This window comes from Lonchura striata, chromosome 23, assembly GCF_046129695.1.
Source record: "Lonchura striata isolate bLonStr1 chromosome 23, bLonStr1.mat, whole genome shotgun sequence".
NCBI lineage: Eukaryota > Metazoa > Chordata > Aves > Passeriformes > Estrildidae > Lonchura > Lonchura striata.
The window spans coordinates 4,344,919-4,371,071 of record NC_134625.1 but is presented as its reverse complement, the minus strand read 5'-3'; the positions used below and the strand labels follow the sequence as shown (position 1 = coordinate 4,371,071).

At 51.5% G+C, this 26,153-nt stretch overlaps 1 protein-coding gene across 1 annotated transcript in view; it reads right to left on the bottom strand.

Moving 5' to 3' along the window:
* The window catches only part of JAM3 (junctional adhesion molecule 3), a 32,778-nt gene extending 7,096 nt beyond the window's left edge, over nt 1-25,682 (bottom strand). The window contains exons 1-2 of the mRNA XM_021525811.3: nt 25,575-25,682; nt 735-800 (exon numbers count right to left, since the gene is read on the bottom strand). Coding sequence (XP_021381486.1) covers nt 735-800; nt 25,575-25,626 — 118 coding nt within the window. The 5' untranslated portion in view covers nt 25,627-25,682. The remainder of the gene's footprint in view (nt 1-734; nt 801-25,574) is intronic.
* Between the last annotated feature and the right edge of the window lie 471 nt (nt 25,683-26,153).

Below are 26,153 nucleotides of genomic sequence, written 5' to 3'. Positions count from 1 at the left end.
AGAAATGGAGGCAATCCAGATTAATAGGAAGCAGCTGTGTTTTTGCTCTGCTTTGAGCACTCTCACTCCATGTTTTATTAGGAGATGCTGCCCACAAAGCAGAGCCTTCTCTTTCATCTGCCTCACAAACAGAAACGCTGCTGGGTTCCAGGAGCTATTGGAAGATGGATTTTGGCCAGCAAAAATAATAGTCCAACAGATAGCAGCTATGGAGAGAAATGAACACCCTGTTCTCTGCAGGCTGGGGCTCATGGCAAACAAACCCTTTAGTCAGAGTGAGCCCACAGCCCTTGTCCTGCTGCGGGGCAGAGCCACACCGTGAGTCAGGGATGCAGCATCTCCTTGGGCATGGGCTGGGACAACAACTCCTGGGGATAAACCCAGCAAACCCTGTCCCCTTTGCAGCTGGCACTGGCATCCCCACCAGCAGGGTGACAGGAGCCTTCCCAGTGTCCCAGGGCACAGCTGTAGGAGGGCCAAAAGAAAATATAAATTTCTCTCTCTGTGTATTAATTGCATTATTTTGCTTCTTTTGGGACCCAGTTCAAAAAAGCACTTAGGCAGAGACTTTGCAATGCCAGTGGCTTGCAGAGGACCTCAATAAACCATTTAAAACAGGAGACACAGACACATTCTCAGGCACTTCTCTGAATCTTGTAGTCCTAAGGAACCAGTGACCAACAAAGCAAATTTTCCTCCATTGTCTGGCCTGATGCAGCACAGGCAGCACTCACTTTGGAATTCCTTCACCACGGGCCTGGTGTTGCTGGATGTCAGCTCCACAGCCAGGAGTCTGCAGCCTGGAAAAACAAACAGAAGGTAATAAGAAATAGCACAGCTCATAAGTCACCCAGCTAGGAACAGGCTGCCTGCTGAGAAATCATCCTGGCCAGCTCCGAGGACTGACTTCCCCAGACAAAACCTCTTCCTGCCTACCAGCAGCACGGAGTTTATTTAGGAGTTGTGGTGTAAATACAGGAAAATGTAATTGTTAGAAGTAGCAATTAAAGAGGAGGATTAACATAATGGCACAAAGGCAGTGCCAGCACAAGCCATTTCCTTGTGCTCAGTTAGATGGGAAAGGAACTGTGCTAATGCAGGAGTGAAAGTTTTATTTTGAAAATTAACTTGAGGGTCAGAAGACAGGAAGCAGGCTGATCTCCAGAGATCTGGTCAGTTCCTGGGTGATGGAATGGGCCAGGCCTGCCTCTAACAAATGCTGACTGCACTGGCAAGTACTGCAAGTGTGGTAATGTAAAATGTGAGGCAGTAAATCACAAGAAGACTGTGATTCGGGAGAAAACAGCTCAGCTCTTTGGGTAGAGCCCCAACCAGACCCACACTGGGGAGGAAGCTCAGCCCTGCAACGCTGTGAGGCTCCTTACAACACAAACCTGTTTGTTCCCTTCCTGCTCTGAGCACCAGTGTTCCCAATTAATCCACTCGTCTTCCCTCTTTTGCATGTTACTTTAGTTTGAAAAATCTGCCTTCTGTGTCCTTTCTGCTGTGCACTCCACCAGAGCAGGCATCAACAGCAGTCACGCTCTGCTGGATGCCCAATTCACCAACAACTCTCCAGAGGGAGAGGGAAACAAGCAGGGAATTCCCTGGGAGAGGAGAGTGAAGCAGACAGGATATTCTGGAGCTGGCTGTTCTGGTTCTGGTGTCACCAAACCAGGCTGCTCCAAAGCCCTTCCAGGAGGAGGTTCCATGCTACAATCAGTGCCAAAATAATCAGCTGCAGGGGCCTGCCATGAGCAGCTCTGCTGTGACAAACCCCATCAGAAGTTTGTGGGGATCTAAGGGAGATGCTCACTGAGCTCACTGGGCATTGATCAAACAGCAGCTTAAAAATGATGGAAAACATTGCCTCAGGGACATGAGATGTAGCTGAAGGTTAAGAGTAAAAAGCAGTAACAAACATGGATAGAAAGCAAAAAAAGCAGCTGAAGGGAGATGTGGAGAAAGAAATGGTCTCCAGCATCATGACACAGCTGGAAATTCCTGGGCTGGCATTCAGGGGGGAAAGCTTTTGGGCAGAGATTGACAGTGCAGGGACAACATCCCTCTGGTGGAGTGGCAAGGCAGCAGCCTGAGCTGCAAAGTCACTCCCACTGAAAGCTTGAGGGCCTTCAACACCTAAAACCCTTCCAGCAATGCTGAAATGTTCCCTGCTGGTTCCTATCCCTCATTTGTTAAATGCTGACACTTTCCTGGGAGCCCCAGTGCAGGTACCCCAAAGAGCACCAGGGAGAGCTGGAGTTTGGCAGGGTTTAGAAAGCTACCTTTGTGTCCAAAATCATTGTTTCTCACACAAAAGCCACCAGCTGATGCAAATTAATAGCTGGCCCAGCCAAAACTGCTCCTAGCAGGACTTTTCCATCCTTCCTCCTTCCGTACTGGAGACAGTCATGCAGCATTTGGGAGAAATCCAATATTGAACTGAGCTGACAGAGCTCTGGACTTTGGTTCTCTCCAGGCAGGAGCTGGTCTAAGCAGTAATTTCTGCAAGTCTGGTTTCAAGCAGAGTCTATTTTCATGAGGGTTGCTGCTTCCTGCCCTACCCCCTGAAAGCAGGGAATTGTGCCAGGCGATGCCAACACTTTCCCTTCCCTCTGTTCATCAGGGAATCATGGATTGATTTGGGTTAGAAGGGACCTTAAAGACCCTCCAGTCCCACTTCTCCCATGGGCAGGGACACCTTCCACTATCCCAGGTTGCTCCAGCCTGGCCAGGGATGCAGGGGAAGCCCCAGGTCCTCTGGGCACCCTGTGCCAGGGCCTGCCCACCCTCCCAGGGAGGAATTTATCCTAATATCCAATCTGTTCTGTCAGCTGGAATCCATTCCCCCTTGTCCTGTGCTCTTGTAAAAAATCCCTCAATGTTCCAGGTGCTCCCATCCTTGGGAGCATGAACAGATCCCACCGACCCCAGCAAAGCCCCAGAGCATGGGAGGCTGCTAATCCCCCGAAGGCAAGGCATAATTTCAGGAAAATCCTTTTGGAACCTTTGGACATGTTTCCAGCAACAGCGAAACACAGTGTGTGAGTGCCTCTGCTGTGAAATTGCTGCTTCTGGAACCAAGAATTTAACTGAGGGCCCAGACCTGAGCACTGTTGCAGCATTTCTGAGAGGGAGAGAGGGCATGATTTATGTTTGGAATGAGATTTGAGCTACTCCAGCCTAGGCCTCAGATCTGGGCCTTGCGAGGCCTTCCAGCCTGTGACACAGTTAGAAATTAAGAGTTTGTGGCTCAGTTAGAAATTGAGTTTGTGGCACAGTTAGAAATTGAGAATTTGTGACACAGTTAGAAGTTGTATTAAGGTGTGATGGGGAGCACTGGGCTGTCTGGGTGTGAAGCAGTACAGGTTTATAGTGTGAGGTTTAGGCCACTTTAAGACAAAGATAAGCTATGTTAGCTTGCCAATCAGAGTGCCTTTGTAAACTGTAAGCTGTATAGAAGTGTATAAAAACTGCCATCTTCTCTCGAATAAACGGACAACGTTGCATTAATCATAATGGTTGGATGTGCGTTCTGCCCTGTCCAGCTTTTCCCAATTTATGAGGTCCCTGGCTTTGGAGCACTCAGCTGGTCTGAGGGGATGCTGGCTGGCCTCCTGCTCTGGACCAGTTTTAGTTTTGTTACAGATTCTTGCTTGCACAATATCTTTTGCTGAAAATGCTGTCCCATTAAACAGATGTGGCTACAGTCTTACATCTGCTGCAGTTCGAGTATCTGTTCAGCTGAAGGTGGGGACAACAGAAGCACAGAGTGGTGCAGCTCTGAGGGAGTTCTGGCTCTAGAAATATTCACTCCAGGACAGCAGGACTCTGCCAGACTTCAGCCCCATCTCATTTCTCAGAAACTGCTCACAGCAGGCTTTTTCTCACCCACTAAACACAAGAGATTCAGGTCTGTCCCTCAGGCACAAAGCAGGATGACAACAAATTTTAGACAGAAGCTGAGTCTTTGGAGACTGTGTGAGAGGTTCTGACATTATTACATGTATTGACCGTGGGCAGAGATCAATGTGGCTGCTTAAATCACTGCTAAGGCAGATTTATTCCTCTCTGTGTGGCAGAATACTGCAAGTAGTACATTCTAAATTAAAAGAAGGTGACAGCAAAGCAAAACAAAAACCTGAACTGACCATACAGACTGTACAGCAAGAGAGGAATGCGCTTCTAGAACCTTGCTCTGCTGGCACGGGTTGTTTCTTTGTTTTGTTTTGTGTTAAATCATCATTAGTGCTTAATAATCTTCTGAAATGTGTTCCTTTAGGCTCCTTCCAGCCCAGCACAAATGAGCAGCAAAGGGTTTGTGTTATGTAAATCTCACTTCAAAGGCCCCAGCACCCAGGGTTTGGAGAACAGCTGGAATTGCATTCCCTCTCCATGTATGCCACAGCACAGGCACCCACCACAGCCGTATGTTCCACATCCCCGAATTCCCACCAGATCCATATGTGCTGCATCTCCCAGTTCCTACCAGATCTCCATAGGCTGCAAAATCCCAAATCCTACCAGATCTGTATGTTCTAACCTCCCTGAATACCCACCAGCTCTGTATGTGCTGCAAACTCAGCCAGACATATGGTTGAATCCCAAATGTCATCAGTTCTCCAAAATAGAATCCAGGACAAGGCACTGAAGTCTATAGAATATTCTTATGGCACTTTTTTTTTTTTTTTCAGCTAAAGAGATCCAGCCCATGCTTGTTACTGTGACTCATGGTATCTGAATCACTTTAAAATGCTATACTGAAGAAAAAAAGCAGTTTTATAGGCGACTCTGTGCATTCAATCCCCTTTCAACTGTTCAAAGCCAAGCCTGACCTTCCATCTCCTTCCATCCCAATGTCTGCTTGAAAGCTCTAGGCAGAAATTTGAAGAGGAGGTGAGGTATTGTGTTATAGGGAAAGTGAGAGGATGACCAGGAGAGAGTTTGGGAGAAGTTGCTGGCAGCATCCTGTGCTGCAGCCTCGCTCGATGCTATCTGATACAGTAATTTTAGTTAATGCACTGTCAGGCACAGGCAGTACAAAACCACGCAGCTGCATTTAAACACCTGCCCACCAAAGCAACAAAAATATTCCTTGCTCAAGGTGCCCATCATCACTAAGCCCGTGCTGGATTTGCAATTCAAAGCGTGCCTGAGCCGTGTGGGAACACTACAATAAACCACACACTTTGTTAGGCACCTCTGCTTTCTGGGTGGTTACTCGGTGCAGGAGTGAGTGATGTGTTGTGGGGTGTTAAAACATGTTACCTGAACCCTCTGCATGTCAGCAGCCTCAGGGCTGCTCATCTGGAGGTGTCCATCCATCCATCCATCCATCCATCCATCCATCCATCCATCCCCATCCATCCATCCATCCATCCATCCATCCCCATCCATCATCCATCCATCCATCCATTCATCATCCATCCATCCATCATCCATCCATCATCCATCCATTCATCATCCATCCATCCATCCATCCATCCATCCATCCATCCATCATCCATCCATTCATCATCCATCCATCCATCATCCATCCATCATCCATCCATTCATCATCCATCCATCCATCATCCATCCATCATCCATCCATTCATCATCCATCCATCCATCATCCATCCATCATCCATCCATTCATCATCCATCCATCCATCCATCCATCCATCCATCCATCCATCCATTCATCATCCATCCATCCATCCATCCATCCATCCATCATCCATCCATCCATCCATCCATCCATCCATCCATCCATCCATCCTTCCATCCATCATCCTTCCATCAATCATCCATCCATCCATCATCCATCCATCCATCCCTCCCTCCATCCTCGGTGCCAGGAGCAGAGGTGACAAGGACAGCCCTGCCCCTGCCCAGCGCAGCCCAGGGGAGCTGGGAAGGGCAGCCAGGCTGCCCCAGGGCTGGCCCTGCTCTCAAGGGGGTGTGTGCAGCAGGGAGGAAGATGATGGGAAAATATATGGGAAGCCTCCAGAGGAAGAGCAGAGGAAGCCACACAGAGCTGGACTGAGTAAAACAAGGAAAGGGGAGGGTGCATTCCTGCCCTCAGCTTATTTTGAGGAAATCACCCTAAGCCCTTTCAGCAGCATCTGACCATCTGCCTGGAAACATCCATCCTTTTGTCTCCTGGTGCTGCAGGCTCTTCGTGCCCCCTCTGCTCTATTCCCAGCACGTCTCGTTGCAATTCCACAATCAGACTTGTGCCAGGTGGTGCAGGACAGACAACACGGCGTGGCACAGGAATGAGACACCAGAGAGTCTCATCGGTGAAGATTTCTGGGCTTTCTTTGTCCAAATGTCTTTGTGTGGAACTTAAGGAACAGCAAAAGTACTTGTGACAGATAAAGACTGGATTTATAAAGCGTGAATAAATGTTTTGTAGCACTCAGTCTTAACTGCCACTCCTTTCCTCCAGCCCAAGGAGCTGGTGCTGTGTTTGCTCTGGCCCAAAAGTGTCAGGCTGAAAGCCCCAGGAGCAGGCAGGTGGATGGGCCATGTTTGCCCAGTGACCCGTGCCTTTTTTTATTCCATTTTTCCACGGCACCTCCCTGAGCTCAGCCTTGACTCCGGGCTGGGCTGCCCTGCTGGAGAACAATGTCAATGCAGCGAGAGATTAGTGAACAAAAGCTTAGGAGTGTCTCCGCTCAAATTAAGTAACAGATGGACCTGGTCTGTGTGGGAGCTGATAACGGTTATAAAAAGGCCATCACCAGACTGCGGCCAGCCCACCCTGGAAAAAACCCACTCAGTCGTAAATCCTCTGTGCTGCTAGAGCTGCTTGTGCGAGTAAGGCTTTATTTTTACCAGCCATCAGAAACCAGCATGACTTATTTTAAGATGCATGGCTTTTACTGCTCAGCTAAAAGGGTGCCAGCTCTCCGACAGACACCTCCCAGCAGAGATGTGCCCGCCTGGGCAGGGAGCACGAGAATGAACCCAGAGAAGGCAAATGCAGCCTCACAGAGCAGGCTTGGCATCCGCCTGGCTCTGGGCTTTGCTCTCCTCCTCTCTTGGGGAGCTCACTCATGGCACTCTCCTGTGAAATGCTGATGGTGAGGGGGTCTCTGATGGCCCCAGCAGCAGCAGGACCTCACAGGATGGAGCTGTGTGGAACACCACCGGGTATTTGCATTCATCTGGAGGTGGAAGAACTTGGGATTTTGCCCTTAATTCACTTTCTTCATGCTCACCAGTACAGAAGGTGAGGAGATGCCTGACTTCAAACAGGGTACATGCAGTTCTGGAATGAAATCTTAACCTGTTTAAATCTCCTGATTTAAATCTCCTGACTTAAACTGGGACCTTAAAGACCTGACTGCATTTGCTGCAGAGAGGGCTCATTAGCACCCAGGCCACACACACAGGCTTTTTTCTTCCTTTTCTTTTTCTTTTTTTTTTTTTAGTTTTTTCTTTCCTCCTCATTATTTTCTTCTTTGTTTTTCTTTTTTTTTTTCTTTTTTTTTCTTTTTTTTTTTTAATTTTGGACAGAAGGATTTACTGTTCTACCTCCTAACCAGACAGCAAAGCACACCCACCCTGAGAAGTGGAACAGGTTGCTCTCAAGGAGAAATGGAACCCTCTTAGGTCAAAAGCCTCCCTGCAAAGCAGCTCCTTCTGCAGCCAAAAATTCCTCCCGTCTCCCAGGCAGGCAGGGAAGCATAGGTGTTGCCTGGGAAGACCACACAGATCTTTCTGATGGTTTCCCCCAGCCTGGTTTCATCACACTCAGGTGCAGCTGCAGACAGACTGTCTCAGCCACCATCTGATCAGGGCTCCTGCAGCTCAGAGTTTCACAACCTTTGCTTGCTGTGGCATTGCAGCGTGGCTAGAAATAAGATGTTAAGGTCCTGCAGATCAGCACCTTCACAAAAATCACCCCATTTTATAAAAAAGGGGTTTCCTCTGTCCCAACAGAGTTGGCTGGAGGTACCAGCCCCACAAAAGGACCCTCCCCTCCATCGAGGAGGAGATAGACATTTATACTACATCTAATACCCTGCAGATATGGCTGTATAAACCTTGCCCAACATCTTAATCTGGGCCTAGCTCTCCTGTTTTCCCAAGCTCATCCCCTGGGTTCTGGCTGTTCTCCTGGAGAGGACTGACTGTACGTGCGAGCTGGGAAGGAAGCAATATTTGTGTGGATGACTAATACCCAATACTTAAAAGAGATTAGGATGGAAGCAGCAAGGGCTCGAGAGCTTCCAGCATGTCAGATTGCATCTCTTTCTGGAATATACTTCAGGCCAACTTCAGCTCAGAGAGAAGATGGAAGAGTTGGAATTTGGCCCTCAAAATCAGGGATGAAGGGAAGTGGAAGGAGAACAGAAAGGCAACACGAATGCTGTTATTACCATTCCCTGCATTCCTGAATTGCTTCTTCCTTCCCAACAATCCTGAGGCTGAACTGAAAGTCTTATTTCCTTTGTGTGAGCAACAGGGAATAGGGCATGGAGCTTCTGCCAGGGGATTGAGTCCTGCCCAGACCACTCCTTTGCCTTGCTGCCTGCCTCTGGGGTCAAGCCCTCAGAGATGCTTTGGGCTTCCAGTGTTAGGCTGAGTCTCCAGGAGGGAAAAACAGGGGCAGGTGGCCTTGCTGTGAGGTTCTGAGGCAGAAGAGATTCTTTTAACAGCTGCACCAAGGTTTTGGCAAAACAACAGAGGAGAAATCCCGGATCACTTGGCCAGGAATGCATCAAAACAGCCAGGATGTGCTCGGTGCTGGTCTTACCATTTTCGTTAACAAATGGGCAGCCTAATTACACCTTCAAACTGAGCTGGCTCATAGCCAACACCAGGAAAATCAGTGCAAAATTTGGGATATGAGGGGATGCCAGGAGGGCAGCTCATCCCCACCTCTGTTTGGGGCATGAAAACCCCAGGGATGGAGCTGGCCAGGCCCCTGGAACCCCGAGGAAGCTGAGGGTCTCCTGTGCAGTGCTTCCCCCCATCATTTCCATCTGCCCAAGTGCTGTACATTTCTCTGCTGAGCCTCAGTCCCTCCACATTCAGCGTCCCCTTAACTCAGTAAGGATGTACAGTTCCAGTTCACTGGAGGAAAAAAATGAGGAATGGAAATCACAGGAAGAGCCAAGGCACACGCTATCTCAGGCAGCAGTGGATATGCCACTCTGTGACCTGTTTACCAGATGAGAAAGCCTTGCAGCAGCAAATCCCAGGAACAGAGATGGTGAGCGCTGGAGAGCAGTGGGAACTCTGCACAGGGCAGATTTGAAACCAACCCTTCCTGCCTATTCCCACTTGCCTTCCATTGTTTCCTCAGCCAGCCCTAGGAGCTGCCATGCAGGCACATCCTACGTTATTTCTCACTTCAGCAAGTCCCCTTCCTCCCCAAAGTGGCAGATGCTGGTACCAAATTAGTGCAAAGTGGGAGGGAACCAGCAGATAACTACCACAAAAGCCAGGGGCAATAGTGTTCCTGCTGTCCTCTCCCTTCCTCCCAGCAGGACTCTCCTGGCAGCAGACAGCTGCTGAGGGATGAAATCCAGGACAGAGAGGGGTCATCGAGACGTGACAGGGATCTATGGCCAGTGTCAGGGAGAGGGAATGAACTGCAGCGGGAAAAGGGGCAAGTTCCTTTATTTTTGGCTCGTGTGGGAATTTGACTCAAGGATTGCTGAGAACCTCAGAAGCCACGGTGACATTTTCCAGGCTGAGCGCCAGCCGAGGCACAGACTTGATCTCAGCAGGTATTTGACTTCCCTGGGAGCCGGGATGCTCGGTACCTGCCTGACCCTGGCTTTTGATGAGGACACACATCTCAGAAGCTGCCTGCGATGCAAAGACAGGAAATAAGCGGATATGCTATCAGCACCAGGCTTTGCAGTGCTCCTTAGTGTCTGGCTGTGTCCCAACCATCAATACAGAGACTTGCAGGGGTTTAGCCTATAATCCTCTATTCCTCTGTCTGTGACTCTAATCTCCTGATCCTCCCTTCTCCTCCAGCCTAGAGCTTGACCAGCAAAACAGGGATCCGAGGTTTTGCTTATTGAAGACCAACCATGTCATCTTCCTGTGGAAAATGGGAGTTGGGAAGAGAGCAGCAGTCATCCGAGCCAAGAGCCGGGAGTAGGCTGGAGAAGGGAACAGGAGAGGGCGTGAGCAAGCACACAGAGAAATCATTTATGACAAGACTGAAAGCAGCTCTCATTTTAAGAACATTTCCTCCAATTTTACAGTGTAATTTTTGCCTTTTTCTTTTTCCCCGCGTGCGTATAATCCTAGCCCCGGGTACGAGCCGCAATTGTCGCGCTGAGGCGCCGCACGAAGCGCGCACAAATGAACGCTGCAGGAGCCTGCTGCAGGCACCCGGGGAACATCCCCAGCTGCCTGTGAGCACACCGAGAGCTCACAGGGATCCCACTGCCGTCATTCCAGGCGGGAGAGCTGGGCCCGGCCTCCGCCAGGCAGCTTTGAAGCTTTGCAGGGAATCTGTCAGAACAAAGCACGCAGCCCCGCAAGGGGGGAAGGCGCTCAGCAGGCCCGGAGATGTGATTTTTGGGGCAGCCCTGGATCACAGGAGCAGATCTGAAAAGACTTCCCTTGTTAACATCATCCTGAGCAAGCGCAGGCTGCCAACCTGCTCGGGGAGAAGCGCCGCAGGGTTCAGGGGAGATTATTTTCTTAGGAATTAAAGGGAGCCCAAGTGAAGTCACAGACAGATAAAGATGAAAAGCGTGACACACAGAGCTATTAGGAAGATGCCAGCATAAATGAGCAGGGGGAGAGGGAAGGGAGTAATGCTGTGTCAGAGCAAAGAGGACAAAACCCATCCTGGCTCATCCCAGCCTGGATTCCTGACCAGGGCAAGTCTGTTTAACAGAGCAGAAACAAGCCTTGGCACAGAGGGGTTAAAGATCACTTGTCCTGGGGGAGCTGAATTAGCCATGTATCTGGGAACCAACTTCTCCCAGACCCTGACTTGTTTTTCTCCTTAAACATCATCTGCTGCTATTTTTAGCAGAGAATTTTCTCAGCCGAATGCTCCCAGTGGAGTGCTGGTCAGAGGCCCTTTTCCCAGCGAGACACGGCCCCAGCAGCCCTGCTTCAGCTCAGCTCTGTGCCACTGCCCTGCCACCTCTGGGCTTGTGTCACACTGCCAGCTCCCTCCTGAGCCATGGGACAGTCCCCACCCCAGCCTGGGGCAGGAGTATTAAATGCCCTCAAAAAAAAAACAGGGGAAGCTACAAAGTCAGAAACAGCTAAAAGGGGCAGACTGGACTTGGTAACTCGCCTGGAAGCTTTAGCAGCATGAATGGCAAAAAAGGTGGGAAGGAGATCGAAAGAAATGATTAGGCTGCCATTAATAACAGGATCTGCTTCTCAGGACTCAAATCTGTTTGGATTTGTTCCAGTTCCTCCGAGGGAAACCGTGGAAGCCTTTATTGTTCATAAAAGTTGCAACTAAATTCGGACTGTATGAAGCTTAAGGAAATACCTCTCAGAGGACAACCCTGCTGAAAACAAATGAGGTAACTCCCTTCCTCTTCTCTGCTTTTTTTGGGGCCTTCATTCTTCCTTGGCCAAAACCCCAAGCTGTCCATCAGCCCACCAGCCCCTGGCTCCTGGCTGCTCAGCCTCCAGCATTGCTGTCTGACTGCCTGGCTGCAATTAGCAATGTGTCACTGGATGTCTGGGCTGCTTCTCAGGGAGGCAACGCTTGGAACTGCTTTTATCTACAGCTTGATTTAATACCTGCCTGCCAGAGATCAGCACGGAAATCAAAGGGCCAGATCAGGGCACACGGATGGACAAATAGAGTAAAGGAGGAGCAAACCCCTGCCTTGTCTGTGCTAATGAGCAGCTCAGGATGGGGGGCTCGGGAGGATTGAGCTCTGTGGATGCTGGGGATGAAGCACAGCAGAGGCACAGTCAGGAAGGTCCCTGTAACAATGGCCCCTTCTTGGTCAGTGTATCTGTTCCCTGTGTGTCTTGGAGCCATGTCAGCGAAGCAAACAGATTGGGAACATATTTGCACTCCCCACAGCAGCAGAGAAGCCAGCCCTGACACAGAGGAGCAAGCTGGGCCCTTGGCTGCTCCGTGCCTCGGTGCCAAGTTTCCAGCTCTGCTCGAAACCTGTGGCCAAGCCTGCCCTGGCAGGGGGAGAGAAACGCTCAGCCACAGAACCTGGCAGCTGCAGGACAGGGGAGCCAGGCTGAGCTCACCTGTGCTGCTCTGAGGGTCCCCAGGCGACACCAAACCTGGCACAGTGTGCCTTTGCTCTCCTCATGGCCACGCTGAAACAACTGGGGCCAGGGCAGCAGGAGCCCAGACACACAGATGCTGCACAGGGCTCGTCCCTGTGGCAAGAGCTGCTTGCAAAAAGCTTCCCCCAGCCCTGCAGGAATCCCAGGAGCCCTGGATTTCTCTCCTGGCCTTCGTGTACACGTTCCAGCACATGGCACTTAACCTTTGAGGCTCCTTTGCAAATCCCAGTGCCAGCGTTTCACGGATCAGTGTGCTTCCCCTCGCATCTGCCCCTGCATCAGATGCTGCCAGCACCTCTCTCTCTCTGCTGGCTCTGCTCCCAGCTGAAGGACAGACAATAGGCATTTGAATCCATCTCCACTTTCCCTCCCAAACAGCCCGGGGAGGTGATGGCATATCAGAGACAGCGCTGAGAGCAGCGCTTGCCAGCCAGCCACAAGCCTCTCCCGATCCCAGCCTGCCTTCCCCTGCCCTCCCACCGCTGCAGCGGTCACTGGGCACCCAGGCCAGCTCTGCTGGGCAAGTCCTGCCTCCCTCCAGCCAGCCAGACCAAGGGAGTCTTCTCTCAGCACTCTGCTGCTGCCAGAATCGACTGGGTCGCCCTGGATTCCCAACCTGCTGGTCATGGAGCTCTCCTGGACCTCTCTGCCCTGCCAGCTCACTGGAAACACACTGGGCACCTCCTGGACCTGCCTTGCTCACTCTTAAGAGCATCTACCTGTAATTAAGTGATCCAGGTTCCACCTGCAAGAGGTTCAGCCAGGGTATGGCAAGAGCTGTCCTGGATTTTCCTGAAGAACCATATTCCACCTTTCTAGAAATAGCTCTGCTTCTGGAGCCATTCAGCCTGTTTGGCACCATTCCTGCTGCTTCAGAGATAACAACAGAGACAGAAAAACCTGTCTAGACACCGTTTGCCTTCCATGGACTCCCACAGTCACATCAAAGCACCTCTTCAAACAAAACTGCAAACTGGCCAGGGAATACTCCCCAGCCCTCCCATGCCTGCTCCAGCCAGAGGCAAGGACTCATCCCATCATGCTCCAGAGTTTATCTTTAATCCAGGCCCTTCTGACAACAGGAACAGAGGTAGGATGAAAAATCTCATTACAAGCACATCAAGAGAAGTCACCTGGCTTCCCACTACCCAGGTGGGTGCATCCCTTCTGCTCAGTGCCCAGATACAAGCTGAGATCTCACCTGTCTCCTCTGGGCAGGCTGCAACCCCCCAGCTCCTCTCAGAAGCTGCCACACACTTGTCACACTTGTCCCTTCTGCTCAGCTGCCTTCCCAAAGCTGTGTGTGTGAGTGCTGGGCAAGCTGTGCTGCAAGCTGGGGATCACAGAATATCACCCAAGGAAAGGCAGGTCAGCACCCAGCTCGTCCACCGAGTCACTGTCACAGCAGGACAAAGGCACAGGAGCTCAGGGAGATGCTCAGGATACCTTGAAACCAAGGAGAGAATTTCAGGTTTCTTGAGCACAAGTTAAAGTCCCTGCTGTGGGGAAGCACCTGGCACTGGCATCGAGCACTGACCCCACGCAGCCACCACGAGAGCAACATCTATCTCATTATTTTAATCAGGGTCCTTTGAAATACCTCCTGTACGAGAGACAGCTAAGAAAATCCTGTCTGGCTCTATTCTGTCTCAGGCAGAAACAGCCTTTATTTAGCAAACTGCTGCTAACAGCTCTGTCTCATTAGTCAGTGTTTAGGGAACCAGGCTGCAATTGTTCTGAAGTCTGGCATTGCAGAAAGAGCCTTGATAATGAGGTCTACAGGAGACGATTCCTCCTGACAGCCCCACAATGACCTAGAAATCCTACTTAATTCCCTGTCAGGGAAAAGTGCTGAGTAACAGCGAGGTGCAGAGGCACTGGGGGCTGATCCGAGAGGGAGCTGCAGCTGCTGCTCACACTTGGGGCTGGCATGCAAGTCCAGGATGGCAGAGCCAGCCCTGCCCAGCTGCAGCAGCTCCCCAGAGAGAGCCCGAGGGGCAGGCACATGGGGCTTTTGCTGTGGGAAGGTTTGTAGCCTCATCTGGAGAGACTTGGCAGCACGCAGAGAGCAGGGAGCAGAAATCCCCGATGACACAACAGGAGGAGGCATTTGGAAAATCAACAGCAGCACCTGGATCTGGGCTTCTCAGGGCACGAGGCACTGCCTCCTCTGGATCGTGCTGGCCTGCAAACTGTGCCAAAACCCTGCCAAGGATCTCCCTGGCTCAAACAGCTCACTGTGAGCTCTGTTCTGTAGGTCTGGCATGGCTGGGAGCTCGCTGGGAGCCGGTGCAATGTCCTGCAGTGCAGCAGCCTCTGGAGCTGCACAGGAGCCATCCCCAGGACGTGGCACACGGGGAGCACCCGACACCTTCTGCCCCAGCTCCTTTTCCCCCCATTCCCTCGGAGGAGCAGGCAGCAGGCTGGGGCAGGCTTGCCCCACAGACAAACCACTTTCAAGTGGTTTGTTCTCCACCAGCAGCGCGTGGACCTGGCCAGCAACCTCTGTGCTGGGTGGCCCAGGGCCAGCTGGGCCAGGAGGTGAGGCGGGGGGCCGCAGCAGGAATGTGGGCTGGACGCAGCTGAGCCCGAAGACCACCCCCAGCACAGACCCTCACAGGCATGTGCTTGCCACCTGTTCCAGGCCGCAGACGAGGGGCTGGGGCAGGAATTCTGGAGCTGAATGCAGGGTCTGTTCAGGAGGGGCCTGGGGACTCCCACCGTGTGGGGGGCTGCAGCATCCCTGGCACAGGAATGCAGCTCGGCCCAGCACGTGCCAGGCAGCGAGCGCTGTGCTGTTTAAAGCACAGCCCAAGTGTGCAAAGGACTGCTGCAAAAAAAAAAAAAAGAAAAAAAAGAAGAAATGTGCAAACGAAATCACCAGCCGAAACAGCGTCTAGAGACAACCCCAGCCAAGTCCCTCGAATGTCAGCAGCAGAGGGAGGGCTCAGAAATGGAGAACCCAGCTCAGTCTGCTGGCACACACGGAGGATCTGCCTCAGAGACATGAGGAAAAGACATATGCTGAGAAGGGAAGGCCCAGCTTTATTTTACCAGCCTCTGTTCCCACCCAAGATGTGCTTTAAAGACTGCCTTGCAAAGTAGGAATTAAATCCAAAGGTGCCTATGCATCTTCCTTGCTGTCATCCCCTTATCAGTTATCTCCAGCCTGCTCTGAGCCAGATGAAAGGATCCTAACACCACTTATCTTCCCACTTAAGAACGCGTTTAAAAGCTTGCTCTTAAAGAGCAGGACACTCAAGCCTGGGGAAGCAGCTGTAAATTCTGCAAATGGGCTTCCTTGCATGTCTTTGAAGGAGCTACTGCTTCTTAATGAGGGGCACAGACACCAAGAGGGAACCCTTTATAGCCAAGAGAGTCTTTGCCTCATGTCCAGGACGCGCAGCTGAGTGACAGATGTGAGACTTATAGCATGTGTGCCTCAGAAGTGACTGAGGATGGGCCAGGAATTGCAAAGCTCTTGGGAAATATGGAAGCAGCCAGAATTATGGCTCATTTGTCACTCCAAAACCATACTCTCCTCAGGACTGCAGTGTCATGACCAGCAAAGGTTAGGGATGCCCTTGCATGCTGCATCCAACCCTGCTCCAGGACCAAGCCTCGAGGCCAGGACCTCTCCCACACAGCCCCGTGTCTGAATTTGACCCTCAGCTCCCCTCTTCGTAGAGCTGCTTGTGACCACAGTGAACCTGGCTCCAGCTCGCTTTTGTCATTTAATAGCTGAGTCAAACTGTCGGAACAGCCAAAACGGATCTGTTCCAAATATTTGCAGAAAGAGGAGGATCAAGGAGCCTGCAGCAGAACAGCAGGAGCCTGCCCAGGCAGGGAGAACAATCCCTATTGTGGACCAGCAGCAGGATGCTGGTGGGCGATGATCACGCCTTGGGACATGGGCAAAGAGCCCCCAGATCCTCCCGTGCCCAGGAATAAACTGGAATCTGGAGTCCCCTCTGCCCCCTGGCAAAGCCCCAGCCCTGCAGGACGATCAGCCCTGGTGGCAGCTCAGCTGCTGGCCTGGAGAAGCCACGGAGCAGTTGGCAGTGGCAGAGGGGGGTACCGGGGTGCCTGGGAGCTGCTGCCAGCCCCAGCACGGACTTCAAAGGGCTCATCTCGCCCTGCTGCGTGGGAGAGGACAGCTGGGTGCTGGCCAGGCCCACCAGAGCATTTCTGATGGCAGCACACAGGGGTTGGTACCTGGTGTGAGCTCCCCTCCAGCACACGCGAGGCAGCGGCAGCAGACAGAGCCCTGAGATTTATGGGATGCTGAAAACTGGCCAAAAGGGAGGGAAAACACCAGCTCCAGAAGGCTGTTTACCAACTCAAACAGCCAGTTCTGCTTGAGGGAGAGCCCACGAGGCTCAGTAGGCGATTACAAGGCACTCTGCCAGTTCAAAGGCAACTCCATCAGCTCTGAAGGAGATAAGGCATCGCCTCCCTGGGAAATCAGAGCAGCCCCATCCACATCCACTACCTGCAACCTCAGCAGAGCAGCTAAAAGCAAAGAGGGAGAGAAACCAGCACCTCCTGTGCTGTGTAGGATCAGCAAGGAGATCCATGGTGGGTGAGGCCAACCTGTTCCATGGCCCATGGCCAATCCCAACAGAAAAGTATGGAGCAGTCACACTAACAGGGGTGCCTTACTCCTTCCCCTCTGCTGCCACCTGAATACCTCACCAACCCCTTCTTCCAAGGGCTCCCAGAGGCTGGGCTAGACCAGAGTTCCAGAGCACAGAGCTGGGACTTCCCTTTCCAAGATGCCCAGGAGCTCCCTAGCACAGAGCGGATGTTTTCCAAGCTCTAAAAATAACCAGCTCCAAACAACGTGGTGGGCACAAAGAAATATTTATCTTCAAGCTTTTGCTGGAGATCAATCAGGAAGAAAAAGATTTAAGCAAAGGTTGAAGTGTGTATTAAAAATAGCTGTTGATAAGTTCCCTTTGAGGGGATAAAAGCTATTTTGCAGAAGCAGCAAGGGCTGCAGGACTTTGCAACACCTTCCCTGCCGTGTGAGCTGCCGGAAATCATTCAGGAGAGTGTCAGCAGCCAGAGCCTCAGGAGGAAGTCCATTAGCAGACAGCAATCTCCTTAATGGACCCTGGGGTACGTGGGAAAAGCTGCTGTGCACACAGGGGCTCTCTCCAGCACCACGATTCACACAGCCAGCTATCATCCCATACTCCCAGGAACGCTCCTCATCTTTATGGCAGCCAGATAGCACCGTGAATTAATCTTTTGGGGAGCTTCCAGTGAGTTTTTGCTCTTTCCTTCTCTTTTTTTTTGTCAGCCCCCAGCAAACAGCCGTGAACAGAAGCTGTTCTGCAAGGCAGGTAACAGCAGCAACATCCATCAAATCTTTGTTTACCAAGGATAACATCCTGAAAAGACAAAAAATGCTGTCTCCACGGGTGATTTGGGGGCTGAAAGATCTCGTCCATTTACACACAGACAAAATCATTAAGTTCTCTGCTGTGCAGCCACCTCCACTCCAGGTCTGAGAGAACACGCAGCCACCCTGGAGGGATGGAAAGTGGCAGGAACCTTTCCACTGGGAATAAAAAGCAGGACTGCTGTGCAGAGCTCTGTTTGTTAAAAGGTAAGTCTGGCTCTCAAAAGAGCTCTCCTCCACGACCTTGCTTGCCAGCCTTATTCCATGTCACTAATGAAACACAACTCCTGGCTTCCTTTGGATGCGTGGGATTTTCATGGGCTCCTTCAGCAAGCACCTCATGGCTGTACATCTTGGGATATACTGGGCAAGAGTGTCAAAAATGCCAATTTAATTAGATGTCTCAAAGGGAGAGAGCAGGGAAGTCAGGTGCTTTCAAAAGACCTGAAATTTTAGAAGTATTTTACTCCCACCCTTCAAAACAGAGCCTAAAAGTGTCCTGATTTACATCCTCTCTGTCAAATACTGGCCACTTATATAAGAAATTGCCCAAAGTTTATTAAGGCAGGGATTTTCAGAGGAGGTCATGGGCATTAGAAACCCAGCCTAGTAATAGGAACAAAATCCCCTTAGATTTCAGTGGATTTCTCCAGCTCAGCAGAAAATCTTACCTAGGCCACCGAAATATATTTTTAATAGCGCGATTAAAAATCTTGAAATACTGCTAAACATTGTCCACTGCTGCCTTTTAGCCACATGGCAAAGTCCCTGGCATGCTGCAGTTTCAAAGCTTTTAAATGAGCTGCTGTGCCCAAAAAAATTAAGAGGACTCTTAAAAAAGCTGCTGATGTCACATTTGTGTTGTAATAATCAGGTACAATGAAGGGAGCAGGTTCCAGTGTGTTCTGGCTTTAGCCCTGAAATCCCTAGGATTTATGACTTAAAAAAAAAAAAAAAGAAAAGTAAAAGATAACCTCCTTAAGCATTATCTGAACACAATTTAATTTCATCTACTTCATCTGTTGGTGCTCTGAAAAACCTTCATTTCCCCTTGTAACTGAGTCTTAAGCCCTGTGCTCCAGCCCACGAGAGGCACCACAGAGCCCAGCACCTGGGATTATTTATACTGACAAGCAACCCTTGCATGACAGAACAATTCCCATTAATTTTTCAAGCTTATCTGAAGTACCTGTGGGCTGTCAGGTTACAACACGTATGTGGCTCAGTTTCTCTTTGATTAGCCAATGCCAGCCCAGAATTGACTGGACTCTCATCTGACAGGTCTCAGCATTTTACAGGTGAGTTCATCCAACCCAACTGTGCTCTCAGGAGCTGGAGGAATTTCCAAAATATTTGTTGGTTTGGAGGGTTTTTTTGGTGTTTTTTTTTTTTTTTTTTCAGGGGGGGTGGAGTTTTTCTGTTTTGCCTTTTTGTTTGTTTGTTTGTTTGTTTGTTTTTTAGGGGTGGTTTTCTTTTGGTTTTGGGTGGGCTTTCTTTGTTTTTTTGGTTGGTTGGTTTGTAGGTTTTTTTTTGTTTTGGGCTTCTTTTTTGGTCAACTCCCATTTATAAATTTTGTTCCTGCCTCTGCTGCTCTTTTCTCTGCCTGTTTTCTGGTTTGGAACGTGCACCTAAATCAATTCCCTCCAAGCCCCAACACATCAGAGAAGCAGCTTTGACAAGACACTGAGGAACTGCAGGGGAATTTCCCCTCCAAATCTCACTTTTTACATATTGGGGTTTTTCCCTAAGACATTTGAAGGCCTGGCTGAGGATGTTGCTCTGAAGAACAGGACTCCAGCTCTGTTTGCAGCTGTCTTGGTGCTGCCCTCCCTGTGCTGGACAGCTGAAATCCTGCCCAGGAGTCACACAAAGCTTCCTTCGAGGGGCAGCAAGGCCACCAAAGTGACAGCAGGACCTCAGCTGGCTGTCCTTGAGCAGAAAACACCTTTAAAATTCACTTCCTCAATGTTTATCCCCCAAGGAAGCTGCCTGACCCCTGAAATGAGAAGCAGGAGTGTGTGAGAAGTTGATAATCCCTGAGACCAGAGTTCTGGTGAAGGCCAAGGAATGGAGAACTCCTCACTGTCCTGTTCCTCACAGATTTATTTTGGTGAACCCCAAGGAATGGACTCCATGAACCCCTCACTGTCCTGTTCCCCACAGATTTATTTTGGTGAAGGCAAAGGAATGGACTCCATGAACCCCTCACTGTCCTGTTCCCCACAGATTTATTTTGGTGAAGGCAAAGGAATTGACTCCATGAACCCCTCACTGTCCTGTTCCCCACAGATTTATTTTGGTGAAGGCAAAGGAATGGACTCCATGAACCCCTCACTGTCCTGTTCCCCACAGATTTATTTTGGTGAAGGCAAAGGAATGGACTCCATGAACCCCTCGCTGTCCTGTTCCCCACAGATTTATTTTGGTGAAGGCAAAGGAATGGACTCCATGAACCCCTCACTGTCCTGTTCCCCACAGATTTATTTTGGTGAAGGCAAAGGAATGGACTCCATGAACCCCTCACTGTCCTGTTCCCCACAGATTTATTTTGGTGAAGGCAAAGGAATGGACTCCATGAACCCCTCACTGTCCTGTTCCCCACAGATTTATTTTGGTGAAGGCAAAGGAATTGACTCCATGAACCCCTCACTGTCCTGTTCCCCACAGATTTATTTTGGTGAAGGCAAAGGAATGGACTCCATGAACCCCTCACTGTCCTGTTCCCCACAGATTTATTTTGGTGAAGGCAAAGGAATGGACTCCATGAACCCCTCGCTGTCCTGTTCCCCACAGATTTATTTTGGTGAAGGCAAAGGAATGGACTCCATGAACCCCTCACTGTCCTGTTCCCCACAGATTTATTTTGGTGAAGGCAAAGGAATGGACTCCATGAACCCCTCACTGTCCTGTTCCCCACAGATTTATTTTGGTGAAGGCAAAGGAATGGACTCCATGAACCCCTCACTGTCCTGTTCCCCACAGATTTATTTTGGTGAACCCCAAGGAATGGACCCCATGAACCCCTTGCTGTCCTGTTCCCCACAGATTTATTTTGCTAAGTCCCCACAAATAAAAAGCATTTAAACTCTCCAAACCACACCTCTCCCCTCAGGTTATTCCTGCTGGAGCTCTGAAGGGTCACAAGCAAACAAAGACCTGAGCTTTCCAGCCAAAAAAAAGTCCAGTTTTTATGTTATTATTTATTCTTCTGAAAAGTGAAACCTCTGGTTTCCAGCAGGGAGCTGGAGCGCTGTGACCCAGCAGGTATTTCCTCTGCCCCAAGTGCAGCTATTGCCAGAACTGCACCCAAACAGCAATCCAGCCCCTTTGGGGGAAATCTCAGGAACATTCATTAGTGCAATTAAAGCCATTAGCTGGTTCTGAGGCCATGTCCTGACTCAGCGAGGGACTGGGGTTTGTTGCACACGCCCTGAACTCCTCCACTACCCAGGAGTGATGTTTAGTGTTCAGCTGGGGCTTGATTCTGTCTCATAAAAACATGATACTCCCTGGGGGTTCTGGGGGAAGGCAACCAGCCCTTATCAATCGGGAGAAGATGCTGCAGCTCAAATTCCCATTGATAGAGAAGCCAGATTGAGAATGTAATTATCCTAATTAATTTTATATCTGGAACTCATCTCCTTTTGCACAAACAGCAGTTTCCAAGCAGGCCACCAGCTTTTTTTTTTTTTTTTTTTGCACAGAGCAGTGGTTTTATCTTGTTGAGGGGCATGTTGGCAACACAAGCTCTTGTTGTGCAGACAAGGACTCTTGAGGACTCAGCATCCTGCTGGCCCGTGGAAATCTTTGCCTTTGCTAACTCCCTCCCACCACTTCAGGCTGGCTCCGTAAGGAGTTCACGAACCTTCTCCGGATCATCAGGGCTTGATGCAATCAACTGTGAAGCATTAGCTCTAAATATACAACTGGGAGGCCAGTTCTGCTTCAACACACAAACACGGCAGAGGATGAGCGAGCAGCCAGCCCAATTTGCAAGAGAAACTTAACTAATAATCCAAGCAAGCTGCAAGGAAAGCAGGAGCAAGTGGGGGCTGATCATTGCTTTGCCCTTTGGAGATGGCTAAAGTTAGGGGCAAACTGGCAGGAGGCCACCCACAGCTTTTGACCTTGTTGGTGGAGCTAAATGCAGCAGCTCGCTCTGCTTTATTTACTTGTTTAGGTGATTTTTTGGCAGCACCAAGCGTGTCCCTGGTGCAAATCCTCTGTGCGTGGACACATAATTGAAAAACAACTGCAGCAGGCCAAGAGACCCAGAATTCAACTTGTACAGGGAAAATAAACACTGAAAGAACTCAAGCTCACAAAGCAGAGCAACATCTCAGTCCACAGACTAAAGCAAACACATTTTACTCCTTGGATCTCCTCGTGTTTCAGCAAGAAAGAAATTCTCAGAAGCATTTGGGGCAAGAGGGAATGCGCTGGTGTCGCGTTCTTTGTCAACAGCTGTAAATAAGATGTGCATCCAGCCACTCTTTGGTGGCGATGCCAGACCCTGCTTACCCAAAAAGGAACACCAAGCCCTTCCTAGGAATTTTTTGGAAGATGTTATTAAGCGTCTGATTTTGGCAGGGCTCTCAAAGCCGTTTGTCCCGGTTTTTTACTGCCTGTTGAAAAGAAAGCGATACTACAAATACTTCCCATCAGAAAATACCAACAAGCAACTTATCATCCCTGCAAGAGAGCTAACAACATTTCCACATTTCCACCGAGTGGTTTTTGGCACTGACAGCTGACTCAGAACAGTTGTTGGTGGCTGGGACAGATGGACTTCATATATTAAAAAAAAAAAAAAAAGTAAATGAGAACCTCTACTCCGTAGATTTTAAAAAGCCTTTTGCGAAATCCAACCTATTACCAAGCCCTCGGAATTAAATCAAAAGGAGATTTGAATATAATGAGCTTTAAAACTGAAATGTGCCTGGGACTTGCCCATATCTCCCCATCAAGCACTACAAGGTATCAGCATGTCCTATTTTCAATAGGAAATACTTCAGAGTTTTGGGAGGGTCTCCACACCTCTGCCCTCAGCCCAGCACGTGAAATCCTCTAAAATCCAAATATTTGTTTCCACGGGGAAGCTGGCAAGGAGAGACCTGGAGGCAGAAGTGATGTCAGGCGTGAGCCCCGCTCTCCATCAGCGCTGCCGAGAGCTTCCGCTGCTTTAATCACAACCATGGCATTTCCCTGATGTGCAGAATCTTCAGTGCCTAGAGCTGGCAATGCCCTGAACGCTCCATGCTTCACTGGCTCCCCTTCCATGGCAATGTTTTCAGGCCACCATCAAGAGCAGGGGCTGTTCTGGCAGTAACACACAGCAGGAGACAAGCCCAGCTAGAGCAGGTCAGACTTGGGATCCCACATCTTGGGAGCTTTGTCTCCTTCTTTTCATGCGTTTTTTTTTTTTTCTCCCCCAAGTAATCAGTTGGCACAAACACATCATTCCAGTCACACTCCCATCCCACTATCCAGCACCAGCCCTGCACGCTTCAGTACATGTCTAATTTTATGTACTACTGACAGCATAACCCTATTTTATGGGGTGCCCCCAGTACCTCAAGTCAGGTGTGGTGGAAGAAACCTTTTAATTCTCAACTACACTCTGCCCAATCTGTTGGGCTTGTGACCCCAAATTTAAACATGATTGGAAATCAACACAGAATGAGGCACTTTGAATTTAATGAAAAACAAAGCCTGGTTCCACTGGGTTCACTCACCAGGTAAATGTTCTCAGGCAGAGGTGTGAAACCAGTGGGGTTTGGCTGCCTTTAACAACTATTCCCTGTCTGAAGAAATGCAGAAATATGGAGTTTGTTTCCATTCCTCCTATCTTTTAAGCCAGATTCAACAGGACACTTGGGCTCTGGTCACATAACCCAGGAAGGAAATAGAGCACCTTTCTACCCTGCAGCCCCACTACCAGGGAAATTTGTGTTAAATCCGTGGGTTTCCCATTCAGAGGGAGCAGCTGAATCCAGAGTTAGCACTGGGCAGACCGTGTGATGCTCTGGGATCAGGCACTCCTCATTTCTCCTGCTGAAGCTGTTTCTGCTCCAAACCACAGCAAAGCAAGTGAACACCAGAGCCTGGAGCGCGTGACAACCCTCTGCTTGCTGGGGATGAGTGTCAGAGTCATCTTCACACCCCTCCGCTGACTGATTGGGTGAATAATGCCCAAATCTCGCTTTATTTGAGACCCAAACAGACTCTGCGAGTTCTCTGGAGTCGCTGGAGGACTGCTTTTTGTCCTTAGATCAACTGTTTGAAGTATTGCCATTCACTTCCTTGAATGTTGACCCAAAACAGTGACTGGTGAGTGTGTACACACTCAGCCCCGTGTATTTTGGTACTCAGCTGTAGGCTGGTTGTCAGCCTAACCCCACTCCACCCCATCTTCTCCTCCTGCCATCTGGGCAGAGGGGGGGAGGACAACGTGAGCCCACCGGCTGCTGTCCCCCTGCTCATCCCCCCAGCTATTAATAGCCAGACAACAAATGAGCCCAAATTCATTCCTGAGCGAAATTAGCAAATGTTTTTGCAATTAAAACTGCAAACATTCATGCGGGGCCCCCCGAACAATAGGCGCCTGTGCCTGGTCTTGAATAGGCACTAGTGTCCGCCCTGCCTGCCTGCCGAGCCTGCACATTCCTGGCACCCTCAGCCCTGGACCCGCTCCTTGCTGAGCTGGGTTTTGGGATGTTTCCCCCTGTCCTGAGCGGGTGTGTGTGTCCCACGCTCCCTGCAGCATCCGGCGGGTCCTGCCTGCCGGACCCGTGTGCTGGCCCGTGCCCCGCCCGGGGCTCCCACGCTGTCCCCGCATCCCCCCGCGCTCCGGCCAGCGCATCCTCCCTCCCCTCCCTTCCCCGGGCGAGGGTCGCGGCAGCGCATCCCTGCCGGGACAGGGGAATCCCTGCCTTTCCCCGGGATGGTGACTGGGACAGCGCATCTCCTCCTTTCCCTGCGATCCCAACCGGGGCAGCGCATCCCTCCTGCTTCACTCACTCCAGGATGGGGACGGGGGCAGCGCATCCCTCCTCCCTCCCTGCCCCGGGATCCCGAGCGGCCAGCGCATCTCCCCCTTTCCCTGGGATCGCAACCGGGGCGGCGCATCCCTCCTCCTTCTCTGACTTCGGGATCCCGACGGGAGTAGCGCATCCCTCCTCCCTCCCTGACTCCGGGATCGGGACAGGGACACCGCATCCCTCCTCTCCCTGACTGCGGGATCGGGACAGGGAACATCGCATCCCTCCTCTCCCTGACTCCGGGATCGGGACAGGGACACCGCATCCCTCCTCTCCCTGACTCCGGGATCGGGACAGGGACACCGCATCCCTCCTCCCTCCCTGACTGCGGGATCGGGACGGGGATACCGCATCCCTCCTCCCTCCTTGACTGCGGGACCGGGACAGGGACACCGCATCCCTCCTCCCTCCCTGACTCTGGGATCGGGACAGGGACACCGCATCCCTCCTCCCTCTCTGACTGCGGGATCGGGACAGGGACACCGCATCCCTCCTCCCTCTCTGACTCTGGGATCGGGACAGGGACACCGCATCCCTCCTCCCTCCTTGACTGCGGGATCGGGACAGGGACACCGCATCCCTCCTCCCTCTCTGACTCCGGGATCGGGACAGGGACACCGCATCCCTCCTCCCTCTCTGACTGCGGGATCGGGACAGGGACACCGCATCCCTCCTCCCTCTCTGACTCTGGGATCGGGACAGGGACACCGCATCCCTCCTCCCTCCTTGACTGCGGGACCGGGACAGGGACACCGCATCCCTCCTCCCTCCCTGACTCTGGGATCGGGACAGGGACACCGCATCCCTCCTCCCTCCCGCACTGCGGGATCGGGACGGGGTCAGCGCATCGCGGTGCCGGGGCGCTGCCGGCCGGTACTCACCGAGCAGGGGCAGGAGCAGGAGCCGGAGCAGCTCCGGCCGCCGCAGCGCCATGATGGGTGTGCGGGGCCCGGCCGAGCCTGCGCACTGCCCGGGCGGCGCGGCCCGGGGGCGGGGGTGCCGCCAGCCCGGGCCCGGCTCCGCGGGGCTCCGGGGGGCGGGCCCGGCACGGCCCGGCACGGCACGGCACGGGAGGGGAGGGGGCGCGCACCGCACCCCCGGGCAGGGCGCGCCCCGGGCCCGCCGCCTGGAAAAAGGGATGGTCCCGGCACTGGGACCCCCGTGAATGGGGAGAGAGGATGGTCCCGGCACTGGGACCCCCGTGGATGGGGAGAGGGGATGGTCCCAGCACTGGGACCCCCGTGAATGGGGAGAGGGGATGGTCCCGGCAGGGGGACCCCCGTGAATGGGGAGAGGGGATGGTCCCGGCAGTGGGACCCCCGTGAATGGGGAGAGGGGATGGTCCTGGCACTGGGACCCCCGTGAATGAAGAGGGGATGGTCCCGGCAGTGGGACCCCCGTGAATGGGGACAGAGGGTGGTCCCGGCACTGGGACCCCCGTGAATGGGGAGAGGGGATGG